The 21,138-nt window shown below is 38.7% G+C and overlaps 1 protein-coding gene across 3 annotated transcripts in view; it reads right to left on the minus strand.

Annotated features, from left to right (window-relative positions):
- The window catches only part of NR1H4 (nuclear receptor subfamily 1 group H member 4), a 75,862-nt gene extending 56,422 nt beyond the window's left edge, over nt 1-19,440 (minus strand). Inside the window, exons 1-4 of one of the 3 annotated variants that reach the window (XM_073900429.1) lie at nt 19,226-19,440; nt 11,246-11,282; nt 3,360-3,498; nt 2,556-2,696 (exon numbers count right to left, since the gene is read on the minus strand). In XM_073900429.1, coding sequence (XP_073756530.1) covers nt 2,556-2,634 — 79 coding nt within the window. In that variant the 5' untranslated portion in view covers nt 2,635-2,696; nt 3,360-3,498; nt 11,246-11,282; nt 19,226-19,440. The remainder of the gene's footprint in view (nt 1-2,555; nt 2,697-3,359; nt 3,499-11,245; nt 11,283-19,225) is intronic. The other 2 variants (XM_073900428.1, XM_073900431.1) reach the window with 2 other exon arrangements.
- Between the last annotated feature and the right edge of the window lie 1,698 nt (nt 19,441-21,138).

Raw genomic sequence — 21,138 nt, forward strand, 5'->3', positions numbered from 1 at the left:
TTCCAGATTTTGAGCTTTTGCATTTACTATTTCCTCCACCTAGAATGTTCTCCTTGGCTTCTTGCCTTTCAGTCTCAACTCAGTTGTCAACTCCTCAGAGGCCTTCTCCGATCACACGTTAGAATAGCCCCATCCTTCCAGTTACTCTGATATCACCCTTTCTTGTTGTTTTCGTAGCACTCACGACTACCTAATGTTATTTTGCTTCTTTATTTATTTGCATGTTTATTGTGAGTCTACCCTCCTCTAGGATCTTGCCTGTCTTATTCCCTGCTTTATTCCAATGCCCAATATATAGTTGTTACTCAATGTTTGGGTAAAGACATAATAGCTATCCATATTCTCTACCATAAGCCTCACTCTCCTGTGTTGTAACAACATGATAGCTGTTATTCATTACACAGACCATTGGAAAAGAACTCCACTCTCCAGCTAGTTGAGCCCATGGGTTAACACTTGCGAGTCTCTGGCATATCTCAAAAACCAGGAATGGTGAGTTAGGCACTGCCAGTTACTCATCCATGGGCCACAGTGTTTTCCCTGGTGCTCTGCATCCTAAGCTCAGGGTGGGAAGCCCAAAGAATCCATCAGTGTCATCAGGACACAAAAGAAGATGGGGAGGAGGAATAAGGAAATTAAAATGCAAGGCTTCATCCACCCCTTCGGCATACCTTTAGCTCAGGTTTGTTAAGTAGAGTGAGGCTGAGGGCCTGGGAGGAAAGAGATGTAATAAAAATACTTAGAGCTAGCACTAGAACTTAGTGCAGAAAAGGAAAATGTGTCCCAATGGCCACACTGGATATTAGTTTATCAGGAGAGAAGACCAGATGAAGATTTGAGGAAACTGCTCCAGCCAGGATTAACAGCTGTGCTTGCAGCTCACGCAGCTTATACTTTCAGAAATCTTAATGACAGTGTTAGGAAACAAGATGAGAACATGGTCTAGCAAAGGAGAGCTGAAGGAAAAGCAACACTGAAAGCATGAGTCACAGTGCTTCCTTAAGCAATCATTCCCAGATGCTTCTAACTTGACAGCACCCCCACAACTTTTTTCTATCTGCTCACATCTTTTTCACCTCATGTTTGATGAGGTCAGCCTTCAATCTAACGTGCTTGCTTAGAGATCTTACCATGTAATCATAAAATTTCAGTGAGGTGAAAAAATAATCTTAGGTGAAATTTTCCTTAGTCTATGATATGCACTTACAGTTCTAATTATCCTGTGAGTTCTGATTAGTAGACAAAAATTATGAAGATGTCTATGCACTGACTATTTTAAGGACTAATAGAAGGGTAGACCAGAAGCAAATGGTCAGGTAGCTGGATAGGGAGGTAGGGCCCATTGGCCTTGAATGCACACACATGATGAAGAAAAGCCAAATGGAAGAAATAAGACAACAAGTATGTCTGAGAACTGGCATTTCATAAATAATTACTACTGCCATTGGTCTTTCTGAGAGTTACTGGTAAATATCTCTTTTTCCCCCTAAACCTCTTTTCTCCTTTCCTTTATTTATTACTTGATTCTTATTTATCAAATGCAAACTGGGGTTAATAAAATATGGTCACTGCCCTTAAATGCTCTTATACTGCATGGGGCAGGTAGATATGTAAACAGGTAATACAAATAAAGACCTCTCCTTGGAAGTGACCCACTAAACCATTACACACTAAGATGCTAATGACTAGTAGGTAATAGCATAAGCTATTAATTAATCTCTTTCAAGGATGTCTATAACCAAATAGGGGATCATGCCTTTAAACATTGAATTTTGTGGAGTTTCAAATGTTTGCATTTTCACTATCATAGTCTACCATGGTCCATGCACTAATGTAGAGTGGAAAACTGGGAGCATCTAAGTTTCCCAGCAGGGCTATTATACAGAAGGGAATTATTTTACAAGTGGCAAAAGGCTTCCCTACCCCATCCCAAATATTGCTGCTTTTCAGTCTTCGCTGATGTTCCCAATTGAAAGTCTTTATAATGAGTTTTTTCATAAATGCATAAAGTGAAGCAATATATCATTTTATGGTATCATCTAGTTACAGATCTACTGAAAACAACTTGGAACAGTTTGTCCTCAATCCAATTTAAATGACTAATCATGACATTGTGCCATATGTCCCCCAGCACAAGAAGAATAGTGGAAAGGAAACTATAATCTAAGTAACCTCAGCCTTTTATAGGTATAACATTAAACCATAAGAAGTATGATTTCATACTTTAGTACATGCTATAATAATATCAGAATTAGCCTGTACCAGGAATCCATTTCTACTCCCAGCTCTGTTAATTATCTAGCCTCATGGCCTTGGACAAGTCACAAAGCTCTCAGTCTTATAGTCCTCATCTATAAAAAAGAAGACTATTAGGTTCAATAAATCCAAGGTCTGAGCTACCTCTAACCTTGCATAGTAGCTAATGTTTATTGAGTACTTAGAAGGAACAAAAACTTTTGCCAGGCTCTATTGGATTCATCATCTAGGCTTTTTTCTCCTATATTTCCAAGTTGCACTTTGTTTTTACTTGTATTCAAATGAACTTGACAACTCACCAAATAAATTGTCAGAAAGAGAAAATTCTTCTGTGACAGGTAAGTGGGAGTGTTCGATGAGATTCATTCTTGATCCCATCCAAACTGTTCTATTTGAGAATGCCCCTTCGTTATGGTGGTCTTCCAAAAAGGAAAAAAACTCTGAAAGACAAATAAATAAGTAGAGAGTTTGAGGAAGGGTTGGCAGTTTAGATAGTTGGTTAAGAGAGAGAGATAAGGAGGAAGCAAGCTTATTCACAAAATAGCAAATGGATCCCTTTGTAGATACTTTGTCATAAGCTTTCTGTACATATCTGTTTTCAATATTTATCATTTTTACACCTCATCTGGACTCACAAATGTCCAGGACATGTGCTTTCAAAAGAGATACTCTCTAAAGTATCTGGGAAACACCGTATGTTTTCATTTAAATTTCAGCACTTGAGATATTTGGGCAAGATTTGATGATATTTTGGTTATGTCTTTATTTCTTTTACAAATAGAAAAAAATAGAAACAAATACAAAGGCATTGATTAAAAACAGGATAAATTGATGACTTATTATCTTAAGCCTTATTCCAAAGTTGAGCAGGTATTTACAAAGACACAAAAGTGATTTCAGACCACTTTCTGCTGGAATCTTCTTGAGTAGGTACTATGTCAGCAAATCAAAAATTCAGAAAGTGTTCTCTCAGATCTTAATTTTTGCTTTTTAGAGAAAATTTCAGGGGCTTGCATTTTCACTCTCAAGGTCTACCATGGTCTTATATTTATGTGGGCTAAAAAAAACATTATGGTATAAAGAAAAATAATGGTAAATCTCACCAAAGTGTCTGAAGTTTCATCCTGAGGAAATGTCCAGAATGAATCCAAGAGCCCAAGAGAAGCAATGTCCACTTTTAGTTATATTTCTAGGTCTTCTTTTCCTCCTGCCTTCCTTCCTTCCAATATGTCTCCTACTTTCCTGAAGAGGTAATTTGAAAGGTCAAGTAATGAAAAGTTGTGCTATCAGAATCTCTTTTCCAAGTCTGTTTTCTGAGGATGGTTTTCAAACCTTTTTATCCTGTCTCTACCAATAAATCATTTTGTCTACAAATAAATATTTATATTTGCTATTCAGGAAGAGAATATAGGGCTTCTACTGGACAAATATGTATTTCATTAGAATGTCCCTACTATTATGTCTTTATTTATTTCTCTTTCACCCAGCAGAATGTTCCAGTTCACACAGAAGTGAATTTCAGATACACTGGGCTGCTGATAACATAGTCTACCATACTATGCTGCTGCATCCATTCCTTTATTCATGCTTTGAAAAAACATTTATTGAGAACTTATTCTGCACTAGGCTCTGGGCTGGATCTTTGGAGATAAGACAGTAAAAGGAAAAAGAAGTGTCCATGACCAATGACATCAAGCTTAATGAAGAAGAGAGACATTAAAAAATAATCACGCGTATACACAGATGATTACAGAGTATCATGAAAGCTGTTGATGAAGCCTAAGATCAGGATGCTCTAACAGAGAGGTTTGGGTGTGAAAAGGAGTGAAAATAGGGAAGTAGCTGATGAAGGATGTAGTTTCAAGGGCAATTTCTAAAGATGGTCAAGTCTAGGGCACATCTGAATTGAAGAGAAGACACCAGAGAGTGGGTGGTTGAAGGGTCAAGAAAGAGAGAGAACCTCCTGCTACAGGATACAAACCATGCCCACTGTGGGAATGCAGACAAATCTAGGTCCATCTAGTGAACCAATAGCATGCCCCTACCAGAATCTATTCCCCAGGAAACCAAGGGGCCTGTTGGGAAGAAACCCATTCTAAAGTCTGGTGGAGCCAAACACCATGACCTTCACCTTAAAGCAAAATTAAGTCTTTGAGAAATGTGTAATTCTCACTGTAGTACAGTGTTTGGCCAATCCATACTGGATTCAAAAGGCTTTCCTGCCACCACAAGGTGAGAGGGAAGGCGATAAATAAAAATGAAATCTAGAAGCATTGATGTATAAAGTAGAGGTAGACACTTCCAACAGAATACTTCCAACAAGTAGGAGAGAGGACTCATTTCAGCGCCACCCTTGTGCTCACACAACTCTGCCACATATCACAGTGGAACTTTGACCCCAAGAGGACCACGGCCTTTCTGGGGCAATTGTGTAATAGTAGCAGCATGCTAGGTATCACCATAACCCTCAGAGAAGCAGAGGAATCGTGACCACTGGTCGGGCGCTGTTCCCACTCATGGACACAAAAGGTAATGGAAGCAGCAGCCAGAACAAACCTGATCATGAACAAACATGAGGAGACCCTAAGGCACTTCTGAAATACTTGGACTTTGACAGAAAAGCTAAAAGGACCTGAGGAATAAACCAGTGAAAGTTGAGTTGTTACTGTTAATGAGACCTCATTCATACTCACAAGCTACTTGCAGACTAGGGAAATTCAACATTCAATACGTGTACATGAATTATACAGGCAATATATTCACTGTGTATATATTAATATATCAATTATATATAATAATTGTATATACAGGTCTGCATGTTGTATAATAAATGGGTTGAAAAACCTCCCCAAAATTCAGACAACTACTATTCTAGATAGAATTCCTCCTCTGGAATAGGAAATTCCACAGTTTCCCATAATAATAATTTCCAGGAACCCACAATGTACAGTCAGGAATTTTTCCTAATATTCAATCCAAATGTATACTCTGTGATATAAGATCCATATCCTTTGGTCTTTAAAAAAAAATAGGAGATTTTGGTATTTTGACTCTTCCTTTGGGTTTCCTTTTGTGCTAACTTTTTCTAACATTTGTCCTTTTTAATCTTTAGTCATGTTCATCAAGCTTCCTCATACTTCCATACCATATGATAGCTCTGTAATATTTTCCAGGTATACTCATCTTCATTTTGGATTCTTATATTTTCCTTTATATGTTCATATAAACTTGGTACCTTTAGTTTAAGTGCCTGGCACATAATAGGCCCTCAAGAAATGTTGGCACAATTAAATAATCTGTATTAATTGTTTTTCTGCTTAGTTCTGCCCAATTCCCTGCCATTTGGCATGCTCTTCCTAGAAGTGGCACAAGATAAGGATATGATTCTCCTATTAGCACATAATTTATCAATCTCTCACCCAAAGCCCAATTCCTCTAATTCTATAGCATTTGGGTTATTACCCCTGGCTGAAGATCTATTATGTGGGTGCCCCTGATTAGCTAACAAGAAAGCCTTCCAGAATCCAGAATCCATGGCAGAGTCTGCTCAAACCAGGTTTGATGGATTTATGATTCCTGAAGGGGCTTAAAGAAAAGGAAAGTCTTTAATTTTTGAAATGGTAATGTAAGCACATGGTAAGCAAATCAAACAGTACACTGAAAAATAAGTCTTCCTTCCAGCTCTGTTACCCATTTCCCTTACCTAAATACAATTACAATGGCCAGTTCCTTGTGTATCCTTCTGATACTATACCCACTCTTAGCATAAAGGGCCCTTAAACACTGTACGTTAAACCAGGGTTTGGCAACCTATTGCCTTCAGGCCAAAGCTGGCTACCCACCTGTTTTTGTGTAGCCTGAAAGCTAACAATGGTTTTACACTTCAGAATAGTAGAAAAAAATCAAAAGAAGTATACTTCACGACACATGAAAATTACATGAAATTCAAAAGTAAGTGTTGGTAAAGTGTAATTGGCACACAGCCACACCCATTCGTTTATGGAATATCTATGGCTTTTCTCCTCCAACAATGGCAGAGGTGGGTAGTTGGAACAAACAATATATGGCCCACAAAGCCAAAAACATTTACTATCTAGCCCTTTGCAGAAGAAGTTTGTTAACCCTGCCTTCAACGAATAACAGAAGAAGAAAAATGTTTAACTAAGTAATATTATAGGCAAACTATGAATAAATGTAATGATTGCCTTGGGAGTGTAAACACACTAATATACATCTCACAATAGTAGGGTCTTTACCTCTTAGCAGCTCCTTAATGGGATTCGTGAGTTTAGCCTTATTTGGCTTTTCATTTAATGAGCCCTACTATGTCCCAAGTATTTGACAAGTGTTTCCATATATATTATTTCTTTAATTAGTGTTACTTCTGTGTCCTCCTTTCTCTGATATTCTTCACTCCCTTGTTGGGGGAAGAACTGCAAGGGAAGACTAATTCCCAGGAGACCCCACACCTTAGTTCTGGAGGCTTTTTTTCCCCCTCAAATCCTCCCTTCCATATAAGGAGTCATTTTATAGGTTGAGAATAAGAAATGGGTATTCTCTACACTAGTGGCCTTTGAATAGTTTTGTTCATTTACTCCCTACAAAAAGTTTGAAAAACAGTGTACTCCATCAATACATTTTTGGGTTTATATCTGTAGTTTTTCACTTTAAAAAGTTGCAAAAAAAATTAACTTCCGACATATAAAAATTGACATTTTACATGCTGTTACATTACTCTTAAATCTATTCAATTACTCTTCAATGTACTCTTAAATACCACAGCAACTTAATAGCCTCCCTCATCCTTCAAAGAAATACCAAAAAAAAAAAAATGTTCTTTAACCTGTGGAAAAAAATTTTATCATTTCTATTCCTCTGTGAGTTCACATTTCATTCCACTTCACTGCAGAAGTTTACTCTGATATAGAATATTTTATTACTTGAATGTCTGTTATTGATCATCATATCATACTTTTCTACAACAAAAACATGCACATAAATTTGGATTTTAAGAAACATCTAGTGAGTTTAAGATTTTTAGTGTTTAAATAAAAAACATTCTGGATTGAGTGCATTACTACTTATTATCAGTGTCCATTTCATCAAAACTATACATTGCCCCTTAGGCTTTCTCTATGAATAGCATGGATCATTCTCCTTGGTGTCAAAGAGCACAGCTGGAGAAAGTGGTCCATTGTGGATGAGAGAGCATGAAGATGAGAAGGAAGTCACCACTGCCAGGCATGAGCCACAGCCAGCGATGACTGAGCATATGTACCAGAAGAAGAACACCTCCTTAGAAATAGTTAAAAGGTTCTGTTTAAATACTGAATGTTGAGAACCTGTAGACAGAGAGCCTAAAAATTCTCCAGAGTTAGTAATGAAAGCCCACATCACAGAAAGCCATCATTTCTATTCAGATGAATTCATGTGTGTGTTAATACACAAAGTTTAGAATCAGAGCAAAGAAAGAAAAATATCTGAATTTGCACACAGACTTCCCCACCTTCATGCCTTGTTTTCCTGAAAAGTTGTTAAAATTTATTTTTAAATGAAACTAGCTTTAAAACTAAAAGACCCACTGCAGAAAATTCAGACAATACAAAAAAAGCGTTAAAGAATGCCAAATTGCATTCTATAATTTTTTTTTCAATTTACACTTCCACCAGCATGGAATAAGGGTGCCTTTCTCACGACATCTTCATTAGCATTACTTTCAACAATCTTCTCTAATTTCATAAGTGACAAATCCTATCTTACTGTATTAAATTACATTTCTTTGATTACTAGTAGAGTTGAATTTTTTTTACATCTTTATAGTCTATATGTGGTAATTTGTTTCCATTTTCTGTTTATGTCTTCTACCATTTTTCTATGGAAGTGTTAATTTTTTAATTGAATTAGAAGAGTTCTTTGCATATTGAATGTAGTAGAGTTCTGGAATATTTACTACAAACATTTTTATTTTCTTTTAATTATCTTTACCTGAGAAGTTTTTCCATTGTATGTAGTTAAATATATTTGACTTTTTAAAGCTTATTTTTATTGTTTTTTATTTTTAGTGTATGGTACAAGGTGAGTTTTCTCAGAATTGCTTGTTGAATACTTTTTCCCATTGATTTATGCTCCTTCTTTTATTGACACTGGATTTAGTTTCCCATTGATCTATATTGTACCAATATCATCCTTCCCTATTATTGTTCATTCTTTTTCAGTATTTCCTAACATAGTCTCATCTTTTTATTCTCTGTAGTAAATCATCACATCTTGTGTCACATTCTTTTTTTTAAAAAAAAGTTTCTTAAAAAAAATTCTTTAGGAGTTTGAGATGTACCAAACCTATATACTTAGGTAGGAAGATTTACATCTTTATAATATGCAATTTTGCCTTTTGTGGGCAAGTTCTGTCTCCTTGCACACTCAGATGTGCTCTTAGAGCTCTCAGTTCGATAGATTTTTTTCCCACGTATGCCAGAACTTCTCCATGACACTCCTCCATCATTTATCTTTCTCCTCCTCATGTGGGAATTAATGATTTCACTACATCTGTCATCTTCCCCACTATAGCACCAGATTGTAAATTTGAAGAAGACAGGAATCATAATTATTTATGATTAAATATCATATATTTCTTTTGAATCCCCCCTATCACACCTGGCAGTGCTACACATACACAGAAACAACAGCTGTGGTGTAGTAGAAATGTCATGGGGGATGGGACATGAGAAGATTAAGATAGAGAACTGTGCTGACCTTTCATAGCTTCATGTATGACCTAGGACTAGTCACTTAACACTCCGGTCCCCGTACTATATAAGTCTTTACACATATGAATAGGTGACATGGACAAAAATGCTCACTGCATTGTTTCCAATAGTAAAAAATTGGAAACAGTATAAATGCCCATCAATAAGACAATGGATATAATAAAGAAATAGTATATGCATAATGCTGTAAGTATATTCATAAGTGTTATGCAGTACTTAAAGTGAATGAACTAGGACTATATGTATTCATATGGATAAAATTAAAAACATCACACCAAGCAAAAGAATCAGGTTGCAGAAAAATACGAGCAGTTTGATAAAATGTATGTAAGTTTAAAAATATACAAACAATGCTACATATTACCATTGATGCTGTAATGTAGGAGTCAGTAAACTCTGATTCATGAGCCAAATCCAGCCTGCCAAAGACCAAATTTGCCCTTTTGCTTACATATCTATGGCTGTCTTCACACAACAATAGCAGAGTTCAGCAGTTTCAACACAGTTCACATGGTCTGCAAAGCCTAAAATATTCACTATCTGGTCTTTATAGAAAACACTATGATCCCTGCTCTAACCTATAGAGACATGTATGGAAGTGTTGGACCCACAGTCAGAATAGTGCTGCAGAAGGACTGGGTGTGTACATAGGGAATTTCCATAGCATCTGTAATGCTCTCCTTCTTAAGCTGGAGGGTAAATACAAGGAGGTTGATGATACTATTCAATTTCTTTGCGTGTGGGAAGTATTTCATGATGAAAAAGTTTGAAAGAAATTATATATGTAAAAATCTTCCTCATCTGTAAAGTTATGCAATTTCATATAGGATTTTGTTCTTCTTACACATTCTTAAGGCTCTGAGGAGAAAGTATTCCTTTCTTAAAAAAAAAGATTTTATTTATTTGACAGAGAGACAGAGAGAGCACGAGCAGAGTTTGGGGGTAGAGGGAGAAGCAAGCTCCACACGGAGCTGGGAGACCGACTCGGGGCTGGATCCCAGGACTCTGGAACCATGACCTGAGCTGAAGGCAGATGCTTAACTGACTGAGGCACCCTGAAAATATTCCTTTCCATAAAATATTTGGGAACTCTAACTGTGGCCAATGAGGCACTACTAGAAATATTGAACGGCACAGTGAGATCTATGTTCAAGAGTACTCTAGTGAAAAGGTGGGATGGGGAGAGTAAACAGTGAAAGGCGGAAATTCGTGGCTGAAGTGAGGGGATCTCATGCTTCACTTGATGGTGTCTGGAGAGATGGAAAAGAGGAGACCTGAATACAGCAAACATAAAGGAAGGGGGGAGAAAGAAGCCTGATGATTCAAAGTTTAAGCCCTGGGTATTGGTGGAAGCAGGAACAAAATGTTTATTTTACTTTATGTTTATTTGTATGATGCTGTAAGCTAAGTCTTAACTTAACGACCCAGGAATAGTTTCAGAAATGGTACACACTGTTTGTTTTTAACGTGATAAGACACATAGTGACTGGTAACTTAGACTCCCACTTTCTGGTTATCAATTTTTACTTGTTTAGATACTATTTGTCACCGGAAGTGTATGGAGTTCCTCTGATGTAGTATAAACCGTTTGCAAATAGAGACCTTGGAAAGACCCCATTCCAATTAAAGAGCTTTGACTCTGACTTAGAAAAATCTCAGTTCTCAGAAGATGAAGATAAAAACCAGTTACATGTGCTGGTTCTCTATAAACTCTTCACACCCAAGGACACCATCCTTGGTGACAGTTTTCTCAGATGAACCCAGTTGTTGATGGCAAAGTTAAATATGTAAATCATTCTTAAAGATCAGGAAAAATGTAGACTTTTTCTAACTGTCATTATTTCATGCCCAGGGGAAGCTCTGGATTTAGCCCAAAGTCTGGAAGAATGTTCGTAAGAAAAAGAGAAAAGAACTCTTAAAAAAAAAAAAGATTTGGTCTCCCCAGAAGCACTCAAACTGAAGTAATTCTTTTCAGGGCAAAAATACAAATTTAACGTACATAGATCCTTCCCAAAGTCCAGAGAGATGCATAAGACAATGTTTGGCCAGTACCAACCACACGTCAGGCAGGATGACCACGAGCCAGTATGGTCATCGTGACCACATTACTCTGAGAGTGGTGCCCTATAGGAACCAGACAGTATTTATTACTATCACAGTAACTAGTACATATTTTGGGAGATATAGATTAAAGTAATACCTACCATTTTATGAGTACTTACTATGTGACAGCATCCATGCTATGTTATCTCATTTAATCTGTAATAAGCCAAGTAGGTGTTAACATACACACTTTATAGATGAGAAAACTGAGGTTCAAAGAGACTCAGCAAACTTCTTAAGGTCACACTTCTCAAGGACACATTGACCTTCTCACCTAGTGAGAAGCAGAACAGGGATGTAAACCCACATCTAACTCTAAATTCATGCTCGCCTGTGCAGCTCTGCCACCAAGACGGTCACTAACCACTTACCAATCCCTAGTGAGGGTGAATTGGCAGTTCTGCAAGGTCACTTTTGCCTAAGGCAGTCAATGTGTTCATATGCACAAATTAATTAAACCTGTACAGGGTTTGCCTGTTATATTATTTTGTTTCTTCTTTCGTGTTTCTCAAGTCTCCATTTAAAAGTATATTACATTCAAGCATTATGAACCAAAAATACTTAAGCCAACCAGACCTCTACAGCTCTTTGAGTTTCTGTGCATGGGAGATTACACAATGGGGCCTAAAGAGTGGATAAGCTTTATTTCCAACTGGATATAAAAGTTGAAGCCCCTAGGGCCATGAACCTGACAGTGAGTACTCCTTTTATTCTATACCTGGTCTCTTGCTTGTCTTGCTCAAGCCCCACCCAGGCTTCTCAACCACCTTGACTAGTGCTAACCTCCAGGAGGTTTTCATACCACTGGGTACCTCTTCTTGTCACAGTCTTAATTCTATCTTTGTGTTTGTGGTGATTGGTTGTCTATCTCCCCCACTGGACCATCAGTTCCAGGAGAGCTCACACTGGATCTCCAGTGCCTAGCAGACTGCCAGGCACATATGAGATACACAATAAATTCTTGTTGATTGAATGAATTGAAGGATGGATGAATAAACTAACTAAACACACAAATGAATAAATGAATGGTATACCTTCACAGAGAACCACCTTTAGAATCAGTCTTGTTTAGGCCACAGGATCGTTAGTGAATAGAAATGTACAAGAACACACATAAACACTGAAGAAGGGTTTTTTTAATCACATACAAAACCTGATAACTAAGGCTGTTTTCCCACAATGGAGCCCTAATTACTAAACTGTATCCATTCCTGTTGGAAATCTCTTAACCATTTTATACATGAATTGACCACCTCAGGAAATAGTTTTAATAACCCTCCCAAATCTCCTTTTGTTAATTTCTCTTCCCTTAGAATTACCAGAAATAGTTTTTTGTCTTCTTAATGTTTACTCTTCACAGTGAGGAAATCTGTCTCTTTTTCCACAATCTGCTATAGTCAGAATGGTCAAAAATTTATTTATGCTTTTTCTATTACCGACCTATCATCTTTTTTCCCAACAAATTCATTGGTTCTCCTGAAATCTTATGATATTATTTATGTAAATTATTTGTTATTTGCAAAAGTAGGCACCATACATTATCACTCTATACACCCTTTGCAGTATGAGCTTGCCACTACCCATCAACAGATGAAGTCTATTCCCCAGCCCTTGAACTTGAGGTGGTCTGGTAACTTCCTTGACAAGTAGAATGGTAGATGCTATGAGACATGTGAGTCAGGCCTTAAGAAGCCTTGGACCTTCTTTTCCTCATCTAGGAATGTTGCCGTGAGACTGACACACTCTGTGTAGATGCCCCCAAATACAAAACCTCTTGGACAGAGAAGTCCAACTATCCCAAACGTCCCAGCTGACGGCCACATCAAGACTTCATACCTATCAGTAAGGCTATCTTGGACCTTCCATTCCAGTTGATCTTCTAACTGAATAAGCCACATGAATGAGTCCATGCAAAAGTAGTAGACGGACTACTCAGCTGACTCATAGAAATATGAGAATTATGAGTAATTATGAGAACTAATTATGAGTAATTAATCATTACTCTTTTAAATCACTATGCTTTGGGGTAGTTATTACAAAGAAAAAAATAGTGGATATAGAAAGTAGTACCTAGAAGAGGGAGAAATTTTTTTTAAAAAAAAGGCTAAAACATATGGCCAAATGGTTTTGGGATTGGGAATTGGGCAGAGCGTGGAAGGTCAGTAAGGAGACTGCTCTGGAAATTGGAAGAATGGTGAAGAAATTACGATAGGAAGCTGGGATGGTCATATTTTGTAATCATGAAACAACTGGCAACACTGTCACCTGTGGTAACTCAGAAGATGGAGAGTTTCCTAGTGAACTTGTGGACTTGATTAAGGAGATTTCCAAGAAGTATAATAAGTGTGTCACTTGGTGTATTTAGCTGCACATGATAAGCTCCATAAAGAAAGAAATGAATTAAGGAAGGCACTGTTCATTTTGCAAGCAGAATTTAAAGTAAATATGAAGGGTTCAAGACATGCTAAGTTGAAAAGTAGGACTGTTTTGGGCATTTTTGGTCTCTCCATCTAGCAGAAGATTCTCAATGAATGAAATGGCCCCAGGGTAGATATCACATCATGAGTGTGGCTATAAGATCCTTTGTTAAGAGCCCAAAAAACTTAAGGATGTGCCTAGTAGACATTTGCATCTAGGTAAAAGGTCTCCTCAGAATGTCAGGGGCATTATCCCATAGCATTATTCCATAATAACTTGATATGTCCAAAGCAGAAAGGAGTCTGTCTCAAAAAATTATGGAGGTAGGTTTTCCAGCACAGTCCTAAAAAGTCTCATAATAAATCCAGAAAGTGTTACGCAAATTGCTCTAGTAAGACCAATGCCATCTTGAGCCAAAAGCTGACTTTGCAATTTTTCCCATTATGTAGTGAAATCTATTTCCCCACCTCTTTAATGAGTTGTTATAAATATGACTTGCTTTGACCAACAGACTTGTTCTACTTCTGAAGCTAAGCCTCAAGAGACCTGTAGCTTCTGTTTTCACCCTCTTGGAATGATGTCCTGAGACCATCATGCCATAAAGAGACCAGGAATGAAATACTCCAGGCAAAAGAGACTTAGCCATTCCAAGCATCCCAATCAATGGCAACATCAAGGACCCTGTGTTGGGAGTAAGACCTAGCTGGTCCTCCAGTTGAAATCAGTTGCATGATTGAGCCAGGAAAAAGCAGAAGAACCACCTAGACAGCCCACAGAATTATAAGAAATGATAAATCAGAGTGGCTCAGTCAGTTAAGCATCTGCCTTCGGTTCAGGTCATGATCCCAGGGTCCTGGGATCGAGTCTCACATTGGGCTTCTTGCTCAGCAGAGAGCCTGTTTCCTCCTCTCCCTCTGCCTGTCGCTCCCCCTGCTTGTGCTCACTCTCTCTCTCTCTGACAAATAAATAAATAAAATCTTTAAAAATAAGAAATGATAAATCATTATCTTTTTAAGCCATTAAGTTTTGGGGGTAGCTTGTTACATAGTATTAGACAGTTGGTTATCATCCCCCAAATGACCAATATGGCATGTTGGCTATTGTCTTACTAACATCTAAAGAAAGTATTTTCTTTAAAGTAATAGGTTTACTCTTTAAAAATGGCATCTCAATGTCAATTTCCAATGTCAATGCCAAGTGAATTCATTTACTCCCTTATTTATTCAGTCGGTATACATTTATTGACTCTATGTCAGGCACCAGACATACAAAGACCAAAAAAAGTCATGATCCTTCAAGAAGCTCAGTGGAAATGTCCAGCAAGGAAAACCCAATTCAAATAGTCTAGGGGTTGTTATGAGAGAGGTAAGCACAAGTCCCTTCAGGAGCATAAGCAAGGATATTCATTCAACATTCATTAATTCCCCACTATGTATCAGGCTTTGATCTAGATCTTGGAAATAGAATGATAGATGAGACAGGAAAAAAAAAATCACCTCTGTCTTCAGAGGCTTACATTCTAGGGCAAGAGATGGATAATTTGCAAATAAACAAAAAGTGAGAATTCCACTGGTGATAATAAGAAAATAAAGGGGACACGGGATAGAGTGATGCCCCTGGACACTATTTTGGACAGAATGAACCAGGAAGAGCTCTCTGAAGAGACATTTGAGCTGAGAAGTGGAGGATAAGGAGTAAGCTATGCAAGAGGGAAATAAGACCAAAGGCAGAATGGTCAGCAAGTGCTAAGAGCCTGGGCGTGGAATACAGGAGGGACAGCAAAAGCCCAACAAGGCTGGCGATGGGTGAGCAAAGGGACAGTATAGGAGATGGGGTCTGAGAGAAGACAACTTTCATATGGCCTTGTTGACTTCGGTAAAGAGCTTTGCTTCTATTCTAAGTGGGAATCATTGGTGGGTGTCAAGCATACGTGTGACTAGGAAATCTTTCTGAGGGTGGAGGGCTGCCTCTTGAATTTAAACTTGAATCGGCATTAGACTAGGCGGAGGGCATGCAGTGGGGATGGCTATAGGAAGGGAAATCGCATGCTGTGTTCTGAGCAGTCATACATCTTTTATGCCATAACCGGTGGATTCAGTGGGAACCAGTGGGGGAAGGATGACCTATTCAAAAAATAGTGTCCAGAAAATTGACTATTCTTTTGAGGAGAAAAAAATTAAAGATGTTTATCTTGCATCATCCCTAAAAATAAGTCTCAGGCAGATTAAAGATTTTAAAAATTATAAAATTATTGGGAGAAAATATAGGAAAACACATTCATGACCTTTGTGAATGAAAGGGTTAAGAAGAATTTCTTAAACAAGAAATAAATAGGAAAAGAATAAATTTGACTATATTAAAATCAAAAAGAAATCAAGACACCATAAACAGAGCTAAATATATGAAACTGGGAGAAAATGTTTACAACATAAATAGTAGACAAAAATTTGTACAAACACTACATAAATAACTCCTATAAATAAAAACAGAAAGGATAAACAATCCAGGAAAGAAACTGGCAAAGGATATAAAGAGAAAAATTCACTGAAAGGAAAATAAAAGTGGCCAGTAAACATATAAAACATCTGAAGCTAATCAGAAAAATGTAAATTAATATAACTAGATACCATTTCCACCTATCAGATTATCAAAAGTTTTTTGCATGATAATATGTATTCTCAGAGACTGCTAGTGGGGGCATAGTTTTTCATCTTTCTGGAGGGCCCTTGAGCAATGTGGATCAAAATAAAACTCAATTCTAACTCTTAAATATCATCCCTGGATAAACCTTGGCACATGTGCACAGGATGTTCACTGCAGCATTGGTTCTGTTTAGAGTAGGAAGTAAAATCTCAAAGTTTTATTAGGATTTTATCTTGAAAAATAAAAATTAATCAATATTTATATTATATTCACACATATTAATTTTAATCACCAGAACTCTGTTGTAATACTTAGACCTAACAAAGAAAAAAGGTATTACTTTTTCCGTGCAGTATTTCACTTCACAATCAAGTTGTGTTAGATTAGCATTGTACTGACACAAACTTACAGAGAGGAGAGACAGGAAGAATAGCAGACACTGCTTTATTATCAAAATTGGAAAGAGGCAAACTGAGGGAAAACATAACTCCTTGTGGAGGGCACAGAGGTTAGGGAATTACAGAGTGGGATGAGAGAAGAGCAAGGTGGGCGGATATTTTTATATAAGTACAACTTTTGCTTCCCCGTGCAGCTAGGTAACTAAGGGCATGTGTATAGTGATACCTTGTAGACACAACTCCACTGGCAGTAAATAATACCGCAGTAAGAAATACCTGGGAAGGGGCACCTGGGTGGCTCAGTCGGTTAAGCATCTGCCTTCAGCTCGGGTCCTGATCGCAGGGTCCTGGGATCCAGCCCCACATCAGGCTCCCTGCTCAGCGGGGAGCCTGCTTCTTCCTCTCCCTCTGTTCCCCCTGCTTGTGCTCTCTATCAAATAAATAAATAAAATCTTAAAAAAAAAAAAAAAACCTGGGAAGAAGAAAATTGTTCCTATTTCTCTTAGCCCCTTCACAATCTTTGTTGCTAGGATGAAAGAGGAAAATGAGACTTTTAGCAAAACGAAAGGGGAAATTCTCCCTATCAAGAAAAGAACACATACCTTCATGCTTTTCTTCATCCACCCACCTAAGGACAATGCGAGCCCTTTCATATCTGTCACCTGGTGATGTGTATTCTCCTGGCTTTCATAACCTGTAGACTCTGTGAACCACAACAGTGCTGAGCTCTTCTTGGACATCCCTAATCATAGCACCATGGTGGGTTCATGGAGTCTTTCATTAAAATGCTCATAAATGAAGTCTCCAACCAGTGCTTCCAGACTAATCTCTGGGTTAAAGCAAATAGTGTTGAAAGTTTCCACTTCCCCCTGCTCATGGCGCAGTCACCAGAAAACACCCTACAAAGCTTTAGGACTCTTCACAACTGTGCTAGGGCTTAACACATCATCCCTGGCAGCTGAAATGTTTGCAGGCTGCTCTACCTGCTCTCCCATTAGTCCAGATTTCAAGTTTTCCGAGCTTCCAACAATGTCAGGGCAGCAAGGAAAGGACTTTAGAGTCAGAAAGACCTGCCCTCATGTTCAGTACCTGCTACTTCCTAACTGTGTGATCATGGATAGATTTGTCCTCTTTGAGGGGGCACCTGACTGGCTCAGTAGGTAGAACATGTGACTTTTGATCTCAGGTTTGTGAGTCCTAGCCCCATATTGGGGGTAGAGTTTACTAAAAAATAAAAATAAGTTGTCCTCTTTGAGCCTCTGTTTGCTCATCTATAAAATGAGTATAAGAAAAACTCCCAAGCAGGCTTACTGTGAGAAGGAAACAGGCAGTTTATGTAAAGCCTGTGACTTATTAGTAGGTGCTCAAAGTCAGCAAAATCCATCACGGACACACACATTTCTTTCCTTACAAAGTACTCAGGGCCTCACAACTATTGGGTGTTCCATCACAATCTGGCCAGATTTGGGAAGTGTGGAAGGTGTGGGAAGACCTGAGTATATTCCTTTCCTTCTTGGACTCTGGAGAGAGGGCAGAGGAGCCTGGAGAAAAACACAGCTGCAGATACTGGGGAAGGGTCTCAGAACAAGAGTGTGTCGTTCCTGGCTGGTACTTATCAGCTACCTCCAAGTTGCATCAGCCACATTGCAACATTCTCAGCAAAACAGAAAAGTCCACGGTGCAAATGGCACAGGTCCATCATTTGGAGGAGGGGTGATTCAAAGATGAAAGTGTTTATCATTTCATAAAATCACAGCTAGAAACCCAGTGATGGCTCCCTCAACATCTTTCTCTACTTCTCTTGTCGATACTCTGAGGTCCCTTTATCTAAGGCAGTCCCAGTGGCAACATCAGATTTCTTTAAAACTCAGGTGAGTTTCCCAGAGAAAGAATCCAAATGAGTCATGTGTATCCCCCCGCTTCTAAATAAAAATTCAGTTAAGAGAAACGACCCAGGCTCACCTTATAGTTAGTTGCCTAATTCCCTATGGCAGTGAGCAGGTGATGCCTTATCTGTGATTCAGACTGTGGACAATTTTAACATCAAAGTTTTTCCTAACATTTTCCATCTTTTTTCAGTATTTCCATCCGATATTAATATGATAAGCGGAAAGCAAGTTTACAACCGAAATCAAAAGAGAAAGCTTTTTAAACCTACTCTTCTCCTAGGAAAAGCTTTTATTCAGTTACCCATGGCTTAAACATTGTCCCGTCCCTAGGTCCGAAGTCATTTGAGATTAGCAATATTCCCAAACTCACAGCAACATTTGATAAATCACCAGAATAGAGCATACTATTCAGGCCAAATTGTCTACGGAATCAGAACAGAGACATTTCTAAAATTCACTGTCTCTGGTGGTTCTCTTGGGTGACCACAATGTTTAAAAGATATTCCTAAATAATTTGTCAATAAGGTAAGCAACTATTAGACCCATGAACTCCTGCTTCCTCTTGTTTGTTTTTAGAGTTTCTTTTCCTTTTCTTTCCCTTCTTGTTTTTAGGATTTTACATCAGACTCTACTAACTTAAAATTCATTCACCGACCAAACTTCCTGATGTTAAAGAGAAATTTTAAATAACAACTTCCCCTCCGTTGCCTTCAGAGAGAGACACCCGGTCCCAGAGGAATTAGGTACTCACTTGGATTATCTCAGGTTGGAGATGAACTTTCAAGGCCCTGGGAGGATTCTGAGTCCAGTCTTCTTCTCCAAATCGCAGCAATTTTGCTACAAATGCTCAGAACCTGGGTTTGCATTGGGGTGAGTCCAGGAGACAGTGGGGTGAGGCGGAGGAAGAGGAGGGAGTTCTAGTCAAAGCTGTGGATGATCACAGTCGGCCTTCCGGCTCAGCAGCAACATCTCTTCCTTGGCTCCGTGCCTCATGAGCACAGATTAGTCATTAACAATCCTTTCCCTGATAAATGATATAAACATAGAAAGGAACCTTGGGAGGGCCTCGATATTCCCAGGACAAACTCCCAGAGCCCCAGAGTAGGAAATGGGACCTGGCTGAGGAGCCCTGAAGCTAGCCTTTTAAAACATTTCTCCTCAGGCTCCTTGGTAGGGTTCTGAGTCCCCAGGTTTCCGCAGGCATGGTCTGAAAATGAACTGTCCTCCCCCTTCCCCCCAATTTCTTTTAATAGCTCTACTACCTCCCAGGGACTGAAGTTAGCAACTGAGCTTTCTTGACCCTTCCCTCTCCTGGGCCTCCTATAGCAAGTAATAACAGATCCATGTGGATTCTATCTTTGGAATGTCTCTTATTTCCAACCCACCCTGTTCCTCTGCTAATTTGGGCCTACCACAGCCTCCTTTCTGAAGAGCAGCATTGGCTTCATATCTCTTTTCTCTTTCCTTTCTTTTTTTTTTCTCTTTTCCAAGTTGCACAGTGGTATAAAGTGTGGGGGCTGTGGTCAGATGCCTACTTATTTGTCACAACCCTGAGCAAGACGCATAGCCTCTCTGAGTCTTAGTTGCCTCCCCCATAAGGTAGAGATAGAGTATCTCATGGGCTGTGGTGAGAATTACATGTTAAAAATGTGTAAAATGTTTGAAAAGTGCCTGAGCTACAGCAAGCACCCAATACATTTCAGCCATTATTATTTCTTTGCTTTATCAATTGAACTAATGTTGAATGGTCATCTGCATACTATGTACCTAGCAAGCACCTTGCTAGATGTTCTCCTAATCAAAATCCCCTAATGGATTCCCACTGCCATAAAAATAAATTTAAAGGGGCGCCTGGATGGCTCAGTCGTTAAGCGTCTGCCTTCGGCTCAGGTCATGATCCCAGGGTCCTGGGATCGAGCCCCGCCTTGGGCTCCCTGCTCCGCGGGAAGCCTGCTTCTCTCCCTTTCCCACTTCCCCTGCTTGTGTTCCCTCTTTCACTGTGTCTCTCTTTGTCAAATAAATAAATAAGATCTTTATAAAAAAATAAAATAAATTTAAAATGCTTTGGTCTGACACTTAGAACTCCTTCCACCCTCTAACAATTTAGCCCTAATCTATCTTTCTAGTATTTTCTTACATCCTGTCTCTTCAGAGACCTTAACCTCTTACCCACCTATGCCAAGGTTTCCTGGCTCCATGCCTTTGGCTCAAGTTCCTCATTTTACCTAAATCACCTTCCTTTCCTATCCTCAGGTCTTCCAGGCCCACCACAAGTACTGAGTTCTCCCGGAAGCCAACCCTATTCCTCATCTGCCCCTACTCTGCCCACCAAACCCTCCTCACCCTTTATTTGTAGTTCTCTCATTGTCCCTTAATCCCTCTGACCTTGTATATTATAGTCACCTACTTACCTCTTTTACAAGAACAAAATTTCTGGAGGAAAAGCATGGTAGCCAACTTGCCTTTGTATCCATCCCTGGTCTTCGCATAGTGCCTCTCATGGAAAACTATTGCATAACTATTTGTTAGCTAAATCAATTAGTGAGCTGAGAAAAGAACAACTTTCCAAAGTAGCATGTGCACACATGGGTGGGTGTATGTGCATGCACCAATGTTCCCCATTGTAAAGGTAGTGGAAGGTCTACATTCAAACCTCTTAGGATT

Source organism: Callorhinus ursinus, unplaced genomic scaffold (genome assembly GCF_003265705.2).
Source record: "Callorhinus ursinus isolate GAN/ISIS: 27379988/994484 unplaced genomic scaffold, GSC_fseal_2.0 scaffold14, whole genome shotgun sequence".
In the NCBI taxonomy this organism is placed as follows: Eukaryota; Metazoa; Chordata; class Mammalia; order Carnivora; family Otariidae; genus Callorhinus; species Callorhinus ursinus.